This window comes from Urocampus carinirostris, chromosome 20, assembly GCF_059441175.1.
Source record: "Urocampus carinirostris isolate Australia breed hairy pipefish chromosome 20, RoL_Ucar_1.0, whole genome shotgun sequence".
In the NCBI taxonomy this organism is placed as follows: Eukaryota; Metazoa; Chordata; class Actinopteri; order Syngnathiformes; family Syngnathidae; genus Urocampus; species Urocampus carinirostris.
In genome coordinates, this window is record NC_142368.1 from 26,156,722 (window position 1) to 26,178,994 (window position 22,273).

The 22,273-nt window shown below is 42.9% G+C and overlaps 1 protein-coding gene across 1 annotated transcript in view; it reads right to left on the reverse strand.

Moving 5' to 3' along the window:
* The window catches only part of lama2 (laminin, alpha 2), a 278,494-nt gene that overhangs the window by 140,287 nt on the left and 115,934 nt on the right, over positions 1-22,273 (reverse strand). The window contains exons 15-20 of the mRNA XM_088324972.1: positions 17,800-17,901; positions 8,545-8,756; positions 8,333-8,444; positions 6,498-6,611; positions 3,198-3,325; positions 247-333 (exon numbers count right to left, since the gene is read on the reverse strand). Of these exons, the coding sequence (XP_088181098.1) occupies positions 247-333; positions 3,198-3,325; positions 6,498-6,611; positions 8,333-8,444; positions 8,545-8,756; positions 17,800-17,901 (755 nt within the window). The remainder of the gene's footprint in view (positions 1-246; positions 334-3,197; positions 3,326-6,497; positions 6,612-8,332; positions 8,445-8,544; positions 8,757-17,799; positions 17,902-22,273) is intronic.

Consider the following 22,273-nt stretch of genomic DNA (forward strand, 5'->3'; position numbering starts at 1 on the left):
AGATTTGGCTGAAAAGCATAATAAAGTTTGTAAAGCTTGTAAGCAATTTGCAAGAATCAGAAATTATGCCTGACGTGGGAACGGTGGAATAATTACTTGAGTGCATGCTGTGTATTTCCCCCCAGTGAAAGGGAAAAAAAAACGGCAAGAGAGAAGCACGACTGGTCCGACTTAATGATTAACATTTTAAGCCCGAACCTGGCCCGAATTCCTCAATACCGAGACCTGGTATCGTGTGTGCGTTACCTGTCACATCTGGGTCCGGTGTATCCTGGCTGGCACTGGTCACACAGCAGCTCTCCTCCCTCACTCAGGTGGCAGGTCGGGCTGAAACTATCGGGATAATCCCCACGGACAAGATGAAGTTGTTGATCATCCGATCCGGCAAGGGGAGCGACGAGAATGACAATAAAGAGAAGAGGACAGAGTGGACGGGTTAAGGCCATTGTACAAACTCTCTCCATTCACCTATGTAACATGTTTCGCACTCAGCTCGAAAAGAAGTAGAAAAGAATAGTGCACAAGTGAGTGCAAGCCAGAGCGGGGGTCGCCCTCCCATTCTCCAAAACTATAGATAGTTCAGCTGGCTCAGGTTCCGAACCAAGACTGGGTCATTAGCTGACTTCCCTACAAGCAACAAGAACTCGAATCAGAGGAAAGGTACACTTGTCAAAAGTTTCTATCAATATTTTGGAAAAGGAAAGTCAAACTTTCTACTCATTGTAAATAAAAATTTAAATCTGCATATAGATACAAATATGCATAAAAATAGGTATACATTCATGACAATAACTTTTATCTTTAGCCAGAGAACTCTAAGTGCATTCAATTATTCAATAGACACAAACGCAAAAACCAAGTACAAATAACGCTAATGATTTGAATACAAATTGTCAATACTGTTCACAGAATTATGTAATATAATATATAGAGTACATTTTTCCTAAATAATTCATTTAATAATAGCTCTTTATTAATTGGCTAATTTCAAGGTACTCGCATGGGACATCGTCGTGGGTACCGATACCTTAAAGAGGTGGATATTGGCACCGATACTGACATCTTGTGTTACTACTTCTGAGACAAAACATTTTAAAATAATTTAAAAAATGACAGATCATTAAACAATGACATATTTTCATCCATCCATCTATCCATCCCTCATATTCTAATGGATTCTTAATCCACTGATCGACCCATCCAATAAACCATCCATCCATCCAGCCATGCATGGTAATCCATCAATCTATCGATCAACCCATTGATCCATATACCCATCCATCCCATGTAATCTAAGTTGATTCTTAATCCATTTATCTATCCAAAATAATACGAATATATTCATAGTTCGTCCATCCATCCATCCATCCATCCATCTATCCATCCATCCAAATTGTGCCTAACTATGGTTTCTCCTTGTATGATGATGTGAACTTTTTCTCAAAGGAAGCAAATCAAAAATGATATCACACTGATCTTTGTGGTGATGGATGGAAAATGTAATTACAAATACCCAAAACAGAAACTCATCAAGCAGAAAAAACATGGCAGGGATCACACCGATTAGCACGCAAGGAAACTCAGAGAAATCACTCCTGTATTACACACAAAATTATTGATTAATTTTCTCGTGAGCACAAACAAATGAGAGTAGATGGCACGGCAAGATGTTGATAACTGACAGAAACGACTTTTATGGTGCCTGTAATTAAACCCAGGTGTAGATGAAGAGAAACCAGGTTGGATTAAAAACGGATTTTTGGATTGATTATAATTTACGGGGTTTTTCCCAACGTTCACACATCAATAAGATCTTTGACATTATCGCTGAGTGGAACTCCTGTTTGATTGGCAGGTTTGTTTGGACGGAAAGCGAGGGGAATAGGGGTCTATTTTTAGGTTCCGCTGGGCTGGCACCTCCCGGCTAATATTACATCACGGGAAGAGACATGTCTCTCTTTGACTCGAGAGGGAGTTTGTGCTCATCGGCAAGGCATCATGAACATTCTCAGCTGTTAGGTGTGTGTGTGTGTGAGTGAGAGGGTAAGGGGTTGGGGGACAAGGAGGCATACTGTAAATGCATGGATACACTCCACTGTAATGAGCTATGTACAACTACAAAAAGATAAGGCTCGTCACGTGATGAGAATATAAAAAGTAGACACCCAATTATTAAATGTAAATCTCAAACAGAAATAAAACATTATTTTTAAAGAGAAAGTAAAACACAGCTGAGTACAAGAATGCACCCCTGATAAATGTCAGGTGTTGGATTATGCTTTTTTGTGATGACTTCTTTAATAATTGGGAAAAAAACGGGCCAATAATCAAATTCATGCAGACTATCTGTTTTGATAAAATATATATATTTTTTTAAATAAAGTCAGCTAAAATTGCACTGGTTCTATTTTATCTCTGAATCATATGTACTCGTAAAAAGAGCCATATATGGCTCACGGGCCATAGGTTCCCGACCCCTGGGTTATACCTACACCTTCCCGTCCCAAAGTTTATTAGACGACAACATCAGGTTGGAGACTGACTGTACGTAAACTCAAACCTAATGCTGCATTTTCCACAATGCGGGAATCTATATTTTCTGACTGATACATTCCATTTATCGGTCAGAGATCGATTAAGTTCAAGAAAATGAAAAATAATTGTACAACACAATGTTCTATACTTTTGATATTGTATTTATGATACAGTTGTAACCTTTATCACGCAGAAAAGATAGGGAAAAAATAAGACATTTGAGAGTTAAATGTAAGAATTGTAGACATTTTTAATGCCTCCTGAATAAGCTATGCTTTAGAATCATATGTCACTGATTCTGATCTCAGTTTATTGATCATGAAGGAATATGATTCCGCCATCTTGGCACCTGTGATTTTAGCCTAGAAAAACTAAGGCGACATGAAAAGAGGTTTTAACTTCCTTTACGAATGTCGAGTCACCAGCTGCTTCTGATTTTGAGTGGATCTTTTAGGGACTCCAACCAACACGGATGACATTTACACCAACTGCTCTGGTGATATTTGAGCTCTACTGCCAGGCAGCGGCTGTTATTTTCTTCCACACAGAAAAAAAAGAAGAGGATGAGGATAGAGAGGCCAAAGAGGGAATTGAGTCTATATCCAAAGGTCAGCGGGGATAGATTGAGTGGTTTGATGACAATTTTTTCCAGGATAACATACTTGTTACCGGGCACGTTGAGAGGGCAGGCGCAGGGTTGGCAATCTGTAGCTGACCCCTGGGTGGCGTCCCCGTAGTAACCAGGTAGGCACACGTCGCAGTGGGGGCCTGTGGTGTGGTGGGAACATTCCTGTATTGATGGAAAGTAGGTTTAAGGTGTTTATTTCCACAACAGTGCAAACATATTTGTGACATCTGATTGGCAGAAAATTTATCTTGTTTTAGGTTTTTTTTTCTTTCTTTTTTTCTTTTTTACACTGTTTTTATGAAACATAAGGAAAAATGATTAAAATTAGCATATTGATTTGTCTTTTTTTTATTTTATATTCAATATTTTTCTAATCTTACAACAAATACACAAATGTCTGTAAATCTAAATTAAAGATAGCTTTTACTAGACTGCACAAACAATTCGGTAATTTCCCACAAAACAGTACAATAATTGATTATTTGTTGTGCAGCACAGTGCTTGAAAAACACTGCTCTAGGTGAGCCTCTTGTTAGGTGAAATAAATACATTGAATTGGTCCACAAAGGATGCTGTCTCAATAGCCCAGCACAATACCCTGACCCATCTGCAGTAGCCAAACACATAAAGTATGCTTGACTGCTGTTAGTAGACTTCAGCTCAGCTTTCAACACCGTCATCCCAGACAAGCTAGCACTAAATCTACACACGGTGGGTCTGCCTGAGTCATTGTGCAACCGGATCAGTGACTTTCTCAACAGCAGGCCTCAGGTGATAAGAATTGGGAAGCGGCATCATCCTCAGCATGGGCACGCCACACAGGTGCGTGTTCAGCACATTTACTCACCACTGTGCTCAGGTCAGGTCAGGTATGGAAGCACGCGCCCCTAAGGCACTTCGCCGGGCTCACCCTACCCCTCCACTCCACTGGCCTTCTCCAGGCCATCGCCCAGGCAGACGCCCGGCCCATCCCCCAGGCCTCCATGTATCTTCCCAGCTGCGAGAGCCACGATAACGCGGGCGAACCACGATACACGCGGGTGAACCACCAGCCTCTCGGATCCCAAACAAAAAGGATTCGATGAGCTGGGTCTTCCGGCGGAAATAGAGCCACATGTCCGTAGAAACGCAGCTGGCGCTCCCGAATCTGGCATGTAACACGTCCCATCTGCGCTCTGTTGACCACCTGTTGGTTTGACACGTAGTCATTCTATCGGTACCCGTAGATTCGCCGAAGGGACCTTGTCACAAAGGAGTCCAGTCTACGCCTTATGCCCTCGGTGAGCCACCAGACTTCATAAGACTAAAGCAAGGTCGATAACACCAAGGACCTGAAAATGCGGACTTTCGTCCCTGTGCTCGGATAACGGGGGCGCCACACGGTCTTGTTCAGCGAGTTCATCGCTCCGTGTGAAATGCCAAGTTGATGGGCGACCTCTGCCTCGCACGAAGTGGAACAGTTAACTACGCTGCCGAGGTAAGTGAACTTTTCCACATTCTCCACACTTTCACACACCACAGACAAAGAATCGACAGCAGCATCCAACAAGCCGCCACTGTGCTGTCATCGAGGATACATCTCTCACGGTGGTGATCAGCAAACAACCTGGTGCTCAACACTAAGAAGACCATTGTGGAATTTAGGAAGTTCACAAAGACTGACCAAGCCCCACTCCTCCTGGATAGCGAAGTGGCATAGCAGGTGGACAACATCAAATCAAGTTACTGGGCCTCCACATAACATCAGACTTCTCCTGGACTACCAACACTCGCCACCTGGTGAAGAAGGGTCAGCAAAGAATCTTCTTCCTCAGGAAAATTAATTGGGCTGGTCTCTCCCCTTCGACTGCTCCTCAACTTTTACAGAGCATCCTCTGCCTCAACGTGACTGTGTGGTGTGGCAGCTTCACGGTACGGGAGAGGAAATAACTGGCGCTGGAGTTTGGTTCGAGTTGGATACTCTGGTTTCCTCCCACATTCCAAAAACATGCATGTCGGGTTAATTGGTCGGTTAGGTCTGAATAAACGAGTATGTTATTTGTGTGCCCTGCAACTAACTGTCGCAGGCAACCCCGCTACCCGGGTGGGGGATAAGTAGAACAGGAAATAGATGGATGGATATTATGCAATGTGGGTTCAAAGGTCAATATTGACACCAATTAAAAAAGGAAGATAAACACTTTTTGCAAATGACTAGAGAAGGAACATTAAGGTTTCTATTAAAGACACTTTGGCGGATTATTATGAGGCCAGCTGAAAAACAAACCGGGGGGAATGAAGGTAATGATGCAGTACGGGATGAGCATCACATCGCATTTTGTTGCCACGGTAACCGAGCACTTAGGGCTAAACGAGATGAGCCAGAACTTTGTAACCGATGCGCCTCATAATCAGGCAGCAAATCGGAGCATTAGTGAAAGTCAAACGCGGCGGTAATTCGATTTAGAGAATGCTTTCATCACACACAAAGGCGAGAACCCGTCGCTGCACGCGGCGTTTTAAGTTATTTGAACATAAAATAGCAAAGTTAAAGTGTAATTTGCTTGCCCTCATGATAAAAAACAGAAATTGTTCTTTTAAAGTCACAGCTCTGCACAAATGTGTGTACATTTATGAATGTGTGTTGAATCGAAAATCCTCATTGTTGACACTATACATAAATCAGCTAACGTTACTTGTTTTGATCTTTAGGAGGGCGACCATTTAAAATAATATTAAGAAAACACAATATCAATTAAAAAAAAACTTTAAATTAGTGAAGCTACAATGTGGATTTCATATGCTACATTAGTATGTATACACCTTTCTTTAATATAATTTGTTGTTTCTGGGGAAGAATGTATGCATCAAATAGAGAACTAGTATTTTTGTTAGGTATCTTTAACAATAACTACTCGAGAAAACAGTAATTGTACTTTGTCAATTTAGATACCCGTACACTATTTTCAGATTTTGCAATAATAGCCTTTTTTACTTCAATCATTGTTGTCATTATTTTCTATTTTTCCATTCCTTTTTCACTAACTTTCCTGGGACCCATTATTATGGGCAAAAATAGGGGATTAAATGTTCTTAATCACAATAAGATGAGATGCAGTCCCTCTCAAACACATTCGGGAAGGCGCCGATTGACTGAATAGGAAGTAAAGATCGGGTAAGTGGGGAGCACATGAGGAAACCAAACGGACGTGGGCCATTGAGTGGCTTGGAAGGCTGTGCCTCTCTTACTCTCCCTCGTGTTCATTTCATTTTATGCAAATATAAGCAGAAAATAGAGTTGGGGTTATTCATTATGTGCTCATAACAAAGTAAACAAAAAGTTTGATAACCTTACCAGGCAGTGGCCCGTGATCTGGTGGCATTGAGTGGCATGGCCGTGACAACGGCACACTTCACATATGCCGTTGTACAGATTTCCATCCACTCTTCGGGATCCGGGTACACAGGCCTAGAAAGCAAATCAAAAGTGTTTGCTATCTTGGTTGCTAAAATCAAGTCAAGTATATTGCACCCTCGTCATCCTGGAAGAGGGATTACCACTTGTGAGGCCCCTTCTTAAGGTTTCTTATTTTTCCTCCTGCTCGGGTTTGAGTTTTTCCTTGCCCACATGTTGGTTTAAGATCAGGGGATGGGGTAATTGTAACTTGTGCAGTCCTTTGAGACATCTTGTGATAAAGCGCTATACAAATACATGTGACTTGATTTGTTTGCTAAAATAGAGAAGATCGTTTTTTTTGTTGTGTGTTATGTAATATTCATTCAAAGAATAATTATTGAGGGCAATCAAGGCCAGATCATAGGTAGGTGATTGTATATAATTCTAAAAAAAATGCTATGTTGCTTGTTTTGAGGCCTGTTTTTGGCTTGTCTGTGAATTTAATATTGTTCAAATAAAGACATTTTTTGTAAATAGACAGACGAGGGAGCTGAAAATTCACCTGGATTGTTAGAACAGGTTGAGGATAAAAATGGCATGATCTGATAGTTTGCAAGCTATTGTGAATATGAGGGAAAGATTAGCACTACATAGGTGTAAGAAATGTCATGTCATTCTAAATGACATTTTTGATATACTGGAGATCTGCCAAACATTGAAAATCATTTTTCAGAATGGATAAAGAAAAGGTGTTGACAATTTTTTCGTAGTAGCATTTAAGAGCTAGTGTTGGTAGAATGGAGTGTGAGGTATTGCACAGAGTAAATCAGGGAAGCAAGGTTTTGGGTGCTCTCAGGAGAGTGATGAACAACAAGAGTATGATTATGGATGTTAAGAGGGGACTGTATGGGAGTGTGATTGTGCCGACTGAGTTGTATGGTGCAGAGACTTGGAGCATGAATGCAGATTTAAGAAGGAAGTTGAATGTTTTTGAGATGAAGTGTTTGATGACTATGTTAGGAGTGACAAGATTGGATAGACTGAGAAATGAAATTGTGAGAGACAGAACTGGAGTAGTCGTGGAACTGAGCAAGCGTGTTGATAAGAGAGTATTTGGTTGGTTTGGACACATGGAGAGGATGGATGAGGAGCGAATGTTGAAGAGGATCTACAGAGCAGAAGTCAATGGAAGGAGACCAAGAGGAAGGCCGCAATTGACGTGGATGGATGGTGTTATGAGTGCACTGCAGGAAAGAGGTCTAAATATAATGGAAGCTAGAGCTCTTGTTCGTGATAGAAAGAAGTGGAGAGGTGTTGTGAAAGGATAGTGGGATTGTGGACGCGTTGTTAAGGATGGGCTGGGCACCCGTATGATGCGGCAGGGGTAAACCAGTGAAAGCTGTCGGGCCCTGCTGTTGAGCAAAAGAGTGTGTTGTGTCACCCTGACCCGAGTGACATTGCCGCTTTCTGGTGTCCCGTTTCATCTGGAGGGAAGAAAGCATGACCAACTTGGGTGCCGAGGGGCCTAACTTGTTTGCGTGTTTGGGCAATTGGGTTGGCATTTTTAAAGATCCCAAGCAATACTAAAGATTCTTAGTCTATGTTAGCACTTAATAATGTTATTATTACATAAAAGATAATTGTGTGGTGACCGCTAAACCATCAGGTGGTTCCAGAGGCCTCTCATTAAAATTAATGGCTATAATTCAGGGCCAAATAGTCAAAGACCATTTCGGGCTCAAATGCCACTCGGCATATGACAAAATGATGACAGACGGGTTTAACGTATTTACCTCACATGATGTCCCAGTATATCCGGGGGGACAAAAGCACATTTCAACAGCTGATGACCTCCTCCCTCCCTTGGGTAAGGGATCAGACACTTGCATGGAGAATAAGTGGAGTCTACAGGAACACAAAGATTTCGAAAACAAACAAATTGCATGCTGATTTACGCTTGAAACAGTTTCTATTTGGGATCTCATAAATCACGGGACCCCCATACCTGTACACTGCGCTGGGCTCTGTACTATAAGAGGCTCTGACCATGAGTCTGGTCATGTTTGCCAGGATGGTCATGAAGTCCCTACGACTGACTGGCTGAGCAGTGTCCAAATACAGAAAGTTCTCCGGGAGGAGATCGATGCTACTGGTGCTGGGCGAGGGAGGGTATACGGGTCGTCCGTACGCTCGGTCCATGATCTTGATTCCACCACCCTGCGGACAAGAGAATCAAGCGTTTCGATTTGTTTCATTTTGTTACAATTAATTCAAGGGAATTTTAAAGAAATAACGCCTGATCAATATTCGCAAACCGACTCAATGGTAAGTGAATCGAGACTTAGCCTGGGTATTTGACGATCTCTTGTTAGGAGGAGATCGATGCCATGTAGCGGTTAACAAAGAGTGACAAGCACTGATGGAGAGGCAAAGGCGGGAGTATGTTGACCCGCACCCCCACCCACCCCATATTTCCCTCCCTCGTGCCAATAAGCCATTAAATAACTACTAATTGAGAGAGGAGACGGAGGGCGCACAGGGTGATGGGAATCTCAGGTTGTGCTGATGCAGGAATGTATGCTGCATGCATTTTAAGAGCAAGGTTACAAAATCAGCCTGGGATGAAAAAAATAATTTAGAACATTCAAACACATCAGTGAACATTAAATGAGAATATGGAAACATGCTCACATAGTGAGTAGCTACATCATAGTACGTAGCTAACATTTTTAGTCTACTGCCTTTATCGCACATACCTCAGCTCATTCACTGCCAAAATACATTGTGCATGGAAGTCAATGGCTCCTCAGTAATAATTTGGGCTGCTCTTGTGAAGTAATGTATGGTAAAATTATATCAAATAATAATTCCATCTTTCTGCGTAAAAGAAACGGATGCTAACCTTCCATGCAAAATAATATCGATATATCACAATACGACGCACATTTTTAAAACATAATACAATGCTAGTTTTCATGTTTGAAGATGACAATGCTAAATTGAAACAAGTCAAGGCTAGCTTTTCATGCAGAACACAATAATTATGGCACAGAAGAAGCTAGATGATGTTAATTTTTGGCGTAGGAGGAAACAAGGCTACTAAGCCAATAGAAAAATACTTCTCAGCACAAAAGAGGCTGGTTATAAGCACATAAAAAGAACGCATACGTTTTGCTCAAAGGCTAGCTTTCCACGCAGAAAGATAATTCTAGCTTTCTGGGCTAATGTAAACACATTAGTAAAGCCTAGTTTTTATTGCAGAGGCAGACAAGGGTACTTTTTGACAAAAGAAGACAATGCTAATTTTCTGGGTAGAAGGAAACATAGTTAAAAGAAGATAACATGAAACATCTGCGCCAAAAACGATAAAGGTAGTTTGCAGCGTAGAAGAAAAGGCTTGTTATGGTGTAGAATGGGTGTCAGCAAGAGGCAGCTCTGAAAACGCATGCATATCTTTGGTGCTCCCTCGTGGCTCCTAGTGTTTGATGAAGGAAAATTATATGGTTTCTGTAGGAGGACAAACATGACACAAACATTCTTAACAATTTTCAATGAAAATAAAGGGATAGAGAGTGAGAGATACAGAGGTAGGTAGGTAGGTAGGTAGGTAGGTAGGTAGGTAGGTAGACAGACAGATACAGTATGTGTTGCCTTCCTTATAAGGCTTACCTTTTTAAAGCTTTCTTTTTTTGCTCTATTTTTGAATTGCCAACCCCTGGTATAGAAGAAAACATTATGTTTTATGTTTTAGCTGAAATGATGGAATATTTTGGCGTGGGAGCAAAAAAAGTTCATTTTATATAGTAAAGAAGAAGACAACGCCAATTTTCTGGCCAAAATTGACAATTCCAATTTTCAACTTAGAAGTGAGCCACTGGTAGTTTGTCCAAAGAAGAAGTTGTTAGAAATTGCTACAAAAGAAGAATATGAGACTATATGAAGCACACATTTTTAATGTAGAAGAGAACAATGACAGCTATTAACAAAGATGATGTTGCTAGATTCCAGCGCTGGAGATGTTTACAGCATAGAAGAATAGAAAGCTATAGCTCCACCCCAAAAAAAAAATCACTGGCAGTTTTTGTGCCAGTCTCTTGGGTTTTTGGTGAAGAAAAGGATAACAGACATCTTAAACCACTCGATGAGACAGGGTGAGAGGTGAAATTGATCACATCAAAACTGTGGCGCTTACTTTGTCTACAATAAGTGATGTAACCACAGTCAGTGATGACATACTCGGCCATTAATTTGTGCTTTTTGAGGAAACATGATACTTTTGTTTGTGTCACTGGCGCCCAAGGTATTGAATTATTGAACATAATGAAAAGCCACAAGGTAAGACTTTGTTGATTTTCAAATGCATCGTGGTTAGCATGTCCGCCTCACAGTCTGAGTGGTCGTCTGCGGGTGTTTTGCCATCATCCTGAACCCTACAAAAATCCTTTTAACTAAATGTGAATGTCAATATTTGGATTGGCGGTTACATAACTCATTCAGTGACAGACGTTTCTCTCAAATGCGATGTGCAAGACAATTTTTGCCAGTTTGACTCTTTTTTGAAGGCCGACAGAAAATTAAGCTTTGTGGGTATATACGCATAGAACACATCAAAAGAAAGTGTGAACCCTCATCTTTCAGTAAAAAAAAGTATGTTTATAGCAAGTACCATTGGGTGGTTATACTACAGTTGAACATTGCTAAGTTTCATGAAAATACTAATTTTTAGGGAAAACTTCTGAGAGACATGGGTTTTTGTGAAAGGATGAGTTTCAAGCACAACTTTCACTTAACCTATTTTTTGTATTTTTGATACCTCCCAAATCAATGCTTTCCATAAACACAAGGGCACTTTGCCAGCAAAATAAATTTTTACTGCAAGAACAATGAACTTATGCGAGAACGATGCATGAACTTTGCAAGAACTTTTTTCGTATCCAGTGAAGCGATCACAATTTGGGTCGTCATGGTGATCGCGCTCCTCCTTGATCTGCTACCTTATCGTGGTGGAGGAGTTTGTGTGTCCCAATGATCCTAGGAGCTATGTTGTCGGGGGCTTTAAGCCCCTGGTAGGGTCACCCATGGCAAACAGGTCCTAGGTGAGTGGCCAGACAAAACGCAGATCAGAAGACCCCTAATGATGAGAGAAAACTTTGGTCCTCGATTTCCCTCGCCCGGACGCGGGTTACCGGGGCCCCCTTCTGGAGCCAGGCCTGGAGGTGGGGTCCGCTGGCGAGCGCCTGGTGGCCGGACCCTTACCCACGGGGGCCGGCCGGGCACAGCCCGAAGGGACGACGTGGGACCCTTTTCCCATGGGCTCACCACCTGTAGGAGGGGCCAAAGGGGTCAGGTGCGCAGAGAGCTGGGTAGCAGCCAAGGGAGGGGTCCTTGGCGCGACGATCCCCGGCTACAGAAACTGGCTTTTGGGACATGGAACGTTACCTCTCTGGCAGGGAAGGAGCCCGAGTTGGTGCGTGAGGTTGAGAAATTCCGACTAGATATAGTCGGACTCACCTCTACGCACGGCTTGGGCTCTGGTACCAGTCCTCTCGAGAGGGGTTGGACTCTCTTCCACTCTGGAGTTGCCCGTGGTGAGAGGCGCAGAGCCGGTGTGGGCATATTAATTGCTCCACGGCTCGGCGCCTGTACGTTGGGGTTCACCCCGGTAGACAAGAGGGACTGTTGTTTGTGCTTATGCACCAAATAGCAGTTCGGAGTACCCACCCTTCTTGGGGTCCTTAGAGGGTGTGCTTGAGAGCGCGCCCCCTGGGAACTCCCTCGTACTGCTGGGAGACTTCAACGCTCACGTGGGCAATGACAGTGAGACCTGGAAGTGCGTGATTGGGAAGAACGGCCCCCCTGACCTGAACCCGAGTGGTGTTTCGTTATTGGACTTCTGTGCTCGTCATGGTCTGTCCATAATGAACACCATTTTCAGACATAAGGGTGTCCATATGTGCACTTGGCACCAGGACACCCTAGGCCGTAGTTCGATGATCGACTTTGTCATCGTTTCGTCGGACCTGCGGCCGCATGTTCTGGACACTCGGGTGAAGAGAGGGGCGGAGCTGTCAACTGATCACCACCTGGTGGTGAGTTGGCTTCGATGGTGGGGAAAGATGCCGGCCCGACCCGGCAGACCCAAGCGTGTTGTGAGAGTCTGTTGGGAACGGCTGGCAGAATCTCCTGTCAGAAGAAGTTTCAATTCACACCTCCGGCAGAACTTCGCCCATGTCCCGAGGGAGGCGGGGGACATTGAGTCCGAGTGGACCATGTTCCGCGCCTCCATTGTCGAGGCGGCTGATCGGAGCTGTGGCCGCAAGGTAGTCGGTGCCTGCCGCGGCGGCAACCCTCAGACCCGTTGGTGGTCACCGGCGGTGAGGGATGCCGTCAAGCTGAAGAAGGAGTCTTAACGGGCCTTCCTGGCCTGTGGGACTCTGGAAGCAGCTGGCAGGTATCGGCTGGCCAAGCGGAATGCGGCTTTGGCGGTTGCCGAGGCAAAAACTCGGGCATGGGAGGAGTTTGGCGAGGCCATGGAAGCCGACTTCCGAACGGCTTCGAGGAAATTCTGGTCCACCATCCGACGTCTTAGGGGGAGGAAGCGGTGTGCCATCGACACTGTGTATAGTGCCGATGGGGCGCTGCTGACCTCGACCCGGGACGTTGTGAATCGGTGGGCGGAGTACTTCGAAGACCTCCTCAATTCCACCGGCACGTCTTCCTCTGGGGAAACAGAGCCTGAGGACTCTGGGTTGGGCTCTCGTATCACTGGGGTTGAAGTCACCGAGGTTGTCAAAAAACTCCTCGGTGGCAGGGCCCCGGGGGTCGATGAGATCGGCCCAGACTTCATTAAGGCTCTGGATGTTGTGGGCGTGTCATGGTTGACGCGCCTCTGCAACATCGCGTGGACATCGGGGACAGTGCCTCTGGACTGGCAGACTGGGGTGGTGGTTCCCGTCTTTAAGAAGGGGGACCGGAGAGTGTGTTCCAACTACAGGGGAATCACACTTCTCAGCCTCCCTGGTAAGGTCTATTCAGGGGCACTGGAGAGGAGGGTCCGCCAGGAAGTCGAATCTCGGATTCAGGAGGAACAGTGTGGTTTTCGTCCTGGCCGTGGAACACTGGACCAGCTCTATACACTCTTTGAGGGTGCATGGGAGTTTGCCTGTCCGGCCTACATGTGTTTTGTGGACTTGGAGAAGGCATTCGACCGTGTTCCTCGGGAGGCCCTGTGGGGGGTGCTTCGGGAGTATGGGGTACCGCACAGTCTTATCTGGGCTGTGCGGTCCCTGTATGCCCGGTGCCAGAGTCTGGTCCGCATTGCCGGCAATAAGTCAGATTCGTTCCCGGTGAGGGTTGGGCTCCGCCAGGGCTGCCCTTTGTCACCGATTCTGTTCATAACTTTTATGGACAAAATTTCTAGGCGCAGCCTTGGCGGGGATGGAGTCCGGTTTGGGGGCCTCAGCATTGCGTCACTGCTTTTTGCAGATGACGTGGTGCTGTTGGCTTCCTCAGCCCGTGATCTTCAGCTCTCGCTGGAGCGATTCGCAACCGAGTGTGAAGCGGCCGGGATGGGGATCAGCACCTCCAAGTCCGAGGCCATGGTTCTCAGTCCGAAAAGGGTGGTATGCTCCCTCCGTGTCGGGGAGGAGGTCTTGCCCCAAGTGGAGGAGTTCAAGTATCTTGGGGTTCACAAGTGAGGGTAGGATGGAACGGGAGATCGACAGACGGGTCGGTGCAGCGTCTGCCGTCATTCGGACCCTGTACCGGTCTGTCGTGGTGAAGAGGGAGCTGAGCCGAAAGGCAAAGCTCTCGATCTACCGGTCGATCTACGTTCCTACCCTCACCTATGGTCATGAACTTTGGGTCATGACCGAAAGAACTCGATCCCGGATACAAGCGGCCGAAATGAGTTTCCTCCGCAGGGTGGCTGGGTTCTTCCTTAGAGATAGGGTGAGAAGCTCAGTCATTCGGGAGGGACATCTAATAAGGATGCCTCCTGGACGCCTCCCTCGGGAGGTGTTCCGGGCATGTCCCACCGGCAGGAGGCCCCGGGGGCGGCCCAGGACACGTTGGAGAGACTATGTCTCTCGGCTGGCTTGGGAACGCCTCGGGGTCCCGTCGGATGAGCTGGAGGAAGTGGCTGGGGATAGGGACGTCTGGGCTTCCCTTTTAACGCTGCTGCCCCCGCGACCCGACCTCGGATAAGCGGAAGACAATGGATGGATGGATGGTGATTATGGACAATTTACGAAGGCACCTTATAATCTTTTTTAAAAGGAATGAATGTTTAAAGCATTATCAGTCTGTACATATTTTTTTGCTTTTATCACCGCACTGCACGTCCTCAAGATATGAGCCACACCTACACACTACCAAGCAGTGTCATACATTGGATACAAGAACTAAACTAGGCACTGGCATAGTCTTGATTTATCATAATGAAATCATTCCAAGAGGCTTGGTACTAGAGGTAAAATCAGGCCTAAAACATCCAGCTTGACTGGCCCCAGCCTGCAGGTATTAAGGCCCAGATTTGCATATTTGATTTGTGAGGACAAAGAAGAGGACAGAGGAATAAGTAAGTGCAACTTTGGCCACCGAGTGCACGCGCCGATGCACGCATGAGTGTGCTGATTAGCATGCCGGCACTGTCGGACACAGAAAAGGAATCACTTGAAAAACACATGAGGTATGTAAACACAGCCACAAGGTACTGTTACAACAGCGTGACATCACGGCCGGACGCTTGCTGAAAATTGTGGCGATAAGAATGGCTACTGTGAATGAACAACAGTGAGCACAGAGCCAGTTTTAGTGTCAGTTAAGTGCCTTATTGATCACAACATTGGCGACAAGAATGTAGCTTCCACTCTTGCATCCTCCGTTCTTCGCACTGCCTGTCGATCCACCAGTCCCGTGACCCCGCATGTTAGGGTTTTTTGAAACTTTTTTTGAAGCCATCGGGCTATTTGATGCTAGTGACGCGCAAAGGTGGAAAATGCTAATCCATAGCCTGTGGAGAAAGGGCCAACGCATCTTTCGAAGCCAAGAAAGTTGCAGACTGTATTGCATATCTCTCTAGACACTTCGCAGCTCCACAGGGTGTCATGGTATCTTTCAGCAGCATCAACAGCGGACCGGTGAGTTGGTCCACCATAACTCAGCCGACCTCTGGGGCTTAGCCACCCTCTGCAGGTTTGGAGACTTGGAGGACGAGATGAATAGAGACCAGCTAGTTGAGCACACGACGGATCTTAAACTGCAGGACAAGATGTTTTTATCGCCGGATGACACGCCAATAATTAAAAAAAAAAAACAGCAAGAGAGAATCCCGGCCCAGCCCGAGCCTGATTTGAGGAATTTGAGGCCCAACCCGAACTGAGTTTTTGTTTAGGTTCGGGCAGGGTCCAAGCCCGGGCCTTAAAACTTGCCTCTAATTGGTACTCAAAGAAGTACAGTACAGTAAGTCTTTAGATTTTTTTTTTTTTTTTTAAACATATTTTTACGTTTCGGCACTCAGGGACACTGCTTCTGAAAATGTATTTATATGTTATGGCACTGAATGAGTTGAAAAAGAACAGGAGATAATAATGAGCAGATTCCCAATGTAATGGAAGCAATTGCTTTAGTGTTTTATGCTACAAATATCAATTCATCTCAAATCTTTTTTCTCTAAATTGTAATGTTTTTAAAAATGTGAATTTAAAACTATTTTACACAGCTTGAGCAGGTGTTTGCATGCTAGCTGATGGCTGCCAGACAAATAGAGAGTTGATTACAAGTGGCAACGGGAAAGATGGTGAGCAGCTTGACAGTTTGTAGGTGGTTCGTTATTGTCATCGTTGCGAGCACATTTTTGTTGACAACAAGGGCCGACACTTGTCTTCTTCCTTTTCCCCTCCTCCTCCTCCTCTTCCTCCTCCTCGTCTGTCACTCTCACTGACATGTCTTGAAATAACATTAGCTGCTATGCTATACCTCCATCGTTTTCATTTCTTAGTCACTTAGGTATCCAATTGCTCACAATTGTTCTAATTAACTTTTCCATTCAGTGCTCTTGTTTTATATATATATATATATATGTATATATATATATATAAAGTTTTGGTTTACAAAGGTTATATGATGGTTTTTATGTCGCCGCTATTAGCAGATTTTATGGACTATTTTATTGCTAAAATGAGTCATCATTCATCTATAAAGCTAATCTGTATTTACTCCCCTTCATTGTTGTGTGCATGCAGATGCATTACGTGTTTTTAGTCATTTTAACAGATTGCTTTTCTTTTAACAAACTTGGAGCTTATTTGTTTTTCCAGCCAATTATACTCCAAGTACAAACATGGGTGTCGCCATTGTAAAAACAACAACAACAAAACAACAAACAATACTAAAACCAATACAAACAATAGCAAAGACAAAATGATTGGTGGTGATAACGACAATAACATTAATATAAAAAGACTAACAACTCATATATTTAAAAACATTTTTTTTAACTAAATCTAGTACATGGCTCTTCTGTACTCAACAAAATGGCTAATTAATATGAACCAAAATCAAATTATGTTTTTCTATAGGTTTTACTTTGTTGTTGTCTTTTATAGTAAAGTGAAAAAATAATACTTAAAATAAACATCTGTTTGATATGCAAAATGGCATATAACTTTACCCTTTTTAAGTTTTGTTGTTTATGTTTTAATACATCTCTGTCAAGTTATTTTTTTCCATAAGTCTGATTTTTTCCAGTAAAGTGAGGAAATAGTAAATTAAACAAAATTTGCCTAAAATGACAAATAATATTGTATTTTTTTTAGCATATTTTGTATTAATGTTATTAATACCGTTAATTACAATAATAATATGTTTTCTTTCAAAGCGCCTATCTGGACCCCCAAGGTCGGTGTGCACAGAATAAAAATAGCGAGATAAATATAAAACAGAAAAAAAAGAAAAGAAATAAATACAAACAATGAAAAGAAATATGTTCAAGATATCTTTCACGTAAAATCATAATGCTGCTATAATTTTAACCTATTTTTCTAGTCAAACAATAAAAGGCACTTAATAATAATAAGCATAATTGTATGATATGGCTGATGGCAGATAAGTTTGCCTTTTTCCCAGCATCATTTTTTTTCTTTTTACTACATAAATAATTTAGAAAGGTAAAATAAAAAAAAATCAGGAACTACAAAAATGAAATGGAATAATATAAAAAATATAAAATTATAATGATAGGAATAATATTAAGACTTACTTCAATGATTAGGTCTGGTTCAGAAGTGACTCTAATAATTTGTTCTTGCTGATCGACATTGTAAGAAACAGTGTAGACCATCGTCCCTCCATAAGCTGGTATCTGGAAAACAAAACAGCGACATTATTTTTAGTGCAAGATCCGGCACTATTATTAATCACAAAAAAATGTGCTGAGGCATCATTGAAAATGAGTTTGCTTAGGCTATGAATGACTGTGCAAAGTGTATGGATATGTCTGTTTTGTCATGATTACTGATACGGGGCACCTGAGTCTGCTCCGTTGGCGCCAACAGCTGTGGACACTGATTGCCTGTTGTACTCTTTTTAAACCCCCGCCTTCCTGTCAACATTGTTGGATCGTCTGAGAGCCTTCGCTACACGCAAGCTTTTTTGACTCCTGACTCTATCCTGCCCTGTTTCCGTCTGATTCCCGTTGCCGAACTCTTTTCTGAACCTGTTTACGTTTTTGCTCATCCGTCCCGGCCATTGACCTGTTTTTTCTCGCTCTCGACATTGCCTTCGATCGACACCGAAGTGTCACTCCCGCGTTCCCAGCGATCTGCCACCCATGACCGACAATCATTGGATCGTGGGTGCAAGCTCTTTCCTCCTTCTAAATAAAGCTGAGTAAAATGAACGCTATTGGGTCCCTTTTCTGTTCCTGGTCTGTGACATGTTTATTAAATAAACTATACAGCAGAATTTGCTGATACAGCAAAAAAGGTGGGCAGACACTGATGATGCCATTTATAGTAGGAAAGCCATCTTCCAAATCCTAAACATTACCGTATCCCAAATCCTTCCCACAATATATGTATGAGTTAAAGCTTTAACTTTCGAGTTTTACTAACTCTGCTTTAATTAGTAAAAGCCTTGACCTGACTAACTGAAATCTACTTTAAATTTTTGTTGTCTATGTGACAAATCAAAGTTAAAGCAATTATGAGGATTTAACTCAAGTTAACTTTAACTTGTCACTTTTTTTAAACACTGCTTCACTTAGTAAAAGTTTAACTTGGGTAAAATGACAAATCAAAGTAAAGTCAAAGCAACTCTGGACATTTAACTCAAGTTACCTTCAGTAAAAGCTTTAACTTAAGTGAAATGATAGCTTTAACTTCAGTAAACCCAAATCAACTTTAAAGCTTTTTTTTGTTGAAATGGCACATCAAAGAAGTCAAGGCATTTCTGGAGATTTAACTGGAGTTCATTCTATTTAAACTTTCAACTTTAATTAGTATTTTTTTTATTTGAATCATTCAAATGCAAAATCTTAAAGCAATGTAAAAGTCAAAGCAACTGCGAGGACTTACTCAATTCCCATTCAAGCCTTAACCTGTAAAATATTTTTAACACTACTATTAGTATAAGCTTGAACTTCAGTCAACCCAAATCTACAAACGTTTTTTTTGGTTGAAATAGCAAATCAAAGTAAATTCAAAGCAACTTTGAATATTTAACTCGAGTTAACTCCAGTAAAAGCTTTGAATTAAATTCATTTAACACTCCATTAATTTGTGTAAGCATTACCTTGAAGTAAGTCAAATCCAATTCAAGGTTTTTTATGAAATCACAATAGAGTCTAAATACCTTTAGAGATTCATTTAGAGTTAATTCCAGTGAAATCTTTAACTCGTGAGTTTATTTTAACATAAAATCAATTAGTAAATCCTTTGAGTTTCATTTTTGATGAAATGATAACAAAGTAAATGTCAACGCGTCTCTCAAGTGAAAACTTTTAACTTGAACAACTCTCTTCGGGCAAAAATTATCAACAATAGATAGATAGAGAAAGAGAGAGATAGAGAGAGAGAGAGATAGAGAGATAGAGAGAGAGAGAGATACTTTATTTATCATCTTAATGGGAGGAGGCTAGAGTCAAGCACATTCGCATATCTGTCTCTTTCTGGGAGATTGATATAATAATAATAATAATAATAATTTCCTTGTATTGTCATTCTGTGTAACAATGTACACAGAACGAAATGTCGATTGCACCTGACCCGTTGTAGCGAGCCGATGCAGCCGCAGCCAACAGAGGGCGCCGCCGACCACTTTTTAAGTCTTAGGAATGACTCGGCCGGGGCGCGAACCACCGACCTCCCAGTCTCAAAGCGGGCGCCTTACCATCTAGGCTACTGAGCTGGGGATTCTCAGCCCCCTCGCTCAACCCAACTGATGTGTTGGGAATCATTAGGTGACCAAACCCCCCAATTCCAACCTTTAATGCTGAGCGCCAAGCAGAGAGGCAATGAGTACCAATGTTGTAAGTTTTAGGTATGACCCGGCCGAGCAACCTCCCAGTGTCGGGGCGGGCGCCCTACCCCCAAGGCCACCGAGTACATTTAAAATATTGTATTTCCCTTTTATTACAACAATGTTTTTTTTGCATATCTCTTGCCTATGAAAATTAATTTTCTATCTAAGATGCTGTAAATTCAGTCCAGCACAACTAGTGAATTATGGTTTTCACTCACCAAACTGCATAAACTGTACAAACATAATTAAAGTGAGGGTATATCTGTCAAGTATACATAATCGTCCGAACAGTATCTAGCATAATGCATTGTCAGCATGATAGTAGGATTCATTCCTTTCTCAGAAACCAGAACATTCTTCAAGGAGGGCTTTCAAAACAGAAAGAAACAGAGAATGTTGAAGAAGCAAGCTTAGAAAGGAGAAGTTGGAGTGTTAGGGTATGGAAGCGGATTTAATGCTTCTATAAACCTTTTTTTTTTTTTTCATTTTTTGCACGCATTCTTAGACCTGGAGGAAGAATCGCCCATTTCACAGTTGAATGAAAACACACACACACTGTACTGACTATTTTATTGACTAACACTCATTCTCCATCTAACATCATTTGCTGATTTGGACTCTGGACGATAGTAAAAGCATACTTGAAAGGCATAGTAAAGCTAGCGTGCAGGGGCTGCATCGTCCCCACCCTACGATTAATCGACTTGCCCCCCAGCACCAATGGCCCATCTCATCCAATTGGCACTTAATAGTGATACGGTAAACGTAAAAGATTAGACAACACAAGACAACAAATTGGCTATTACTGTAATAGTGCGAATGCTGATACGAGCTGCTATATAAACGTGCGCGCCAAATCTTATCTCTAGAGGATGGGCCTGAATTGTGTTCAAACTATGGGCCGGGGGGCATTGTGGCCACAATCAACTCCTTTGAAGGCAAATAAATTAACACAAACATTTTCAAGAAATCAATTTTAGATGTGGTAGTTTTCTTAAGTACAAATAAAGTGTTTATAACAGGGTTCAAACACATTTTACTTGGCCAAATTCAAGCCAATTTTCTGTTTTCTCTAGCACCATAAAAAAATAAATCTCGTGTGAATTAGTATTTTGCAGAGCTACGGATATATATGTGATTTACTTAGTTATGCGTTTTTGATCTTCAGTAGGGCAGCATGGCGGCTAGGTGGTTAGCGTGCAGAGGTGCAGGGTTCTAGTCCAGCTACTGCAACCTCCCCTGGTGGAATTTGCATGTTCTCCCCATGCCTGCGTGGGTTTCCACCGCGCACTCTGGTTTTCTCCCACATTCCCAAAACACGCCGGGCTGGTTCAAATTGCCTGGCTGGTTCAAATTGTCTGTGTCTGTGTGCCCTGTGACTGGCTGGCAACCAGTTCAGGGTGTCACCTGCTCACCGCCCAAAGATAGCTGGGATGGGCTCCAGCACCCCCGCAACCCTACTGAGGATAAGTGGTGTAGATAATGGATGGATGATCTTCAGTGTGTATTTTTGAGTACATCACAAATATATTTGTAGATTTGTTGAGACAAATCTCTTCCCACATAGATGTTGGGTAAAAATTACAGTAATATGTACTGCAGTTTACATTTTTTGGTTCAGAAAGGTCTTCCTGTTACAATATACCACTGGGAAACGCTATCTAATTTTTTAGCATGGGCTTTTACAAATGTCCATAATTTATACCCCTTCCATGTGGAGTATTCAACGTTTGTTCAGATTTCCGTTTTGCTATGTCAAAAAAATGATCAAATACTGTCAAAATATGTGAAGTAGATAGCTGTACTGTGTTTTAAGTCAATCACATAGATATGCTATTTGACTGGTACTGCTGGAATGTGATGTTGGGAAGGGGGGCTATGGCTGCATTTGCGCATCAAAGGTTGCCGTCCACCACAGGGGGTCTACCCCTCCCAGGAGACTGTAAACCAGAGCTGGTACAGGTCTCAGCTCGCAAGGGCAGTCTGAATTTTGGCCAGTAAGAAGCAAGAGGGCATGTCCTAACGGGAGGAACTGGACCAAGGCCGCCCTGAGCAAGTTTTAGCTCAACGGGCAGCCAGAGAGCCTTGCCAAGTCAGCAGCCAAACTTGATCAAGCTAGAGGGCAAACCAGTGGGACAAAGCCGGTAACCTCAGAGAAGCCTCAAGCCACCAGCAGTCAACACTTTAACACTCCGCATCCTGTGGTCCTCGTC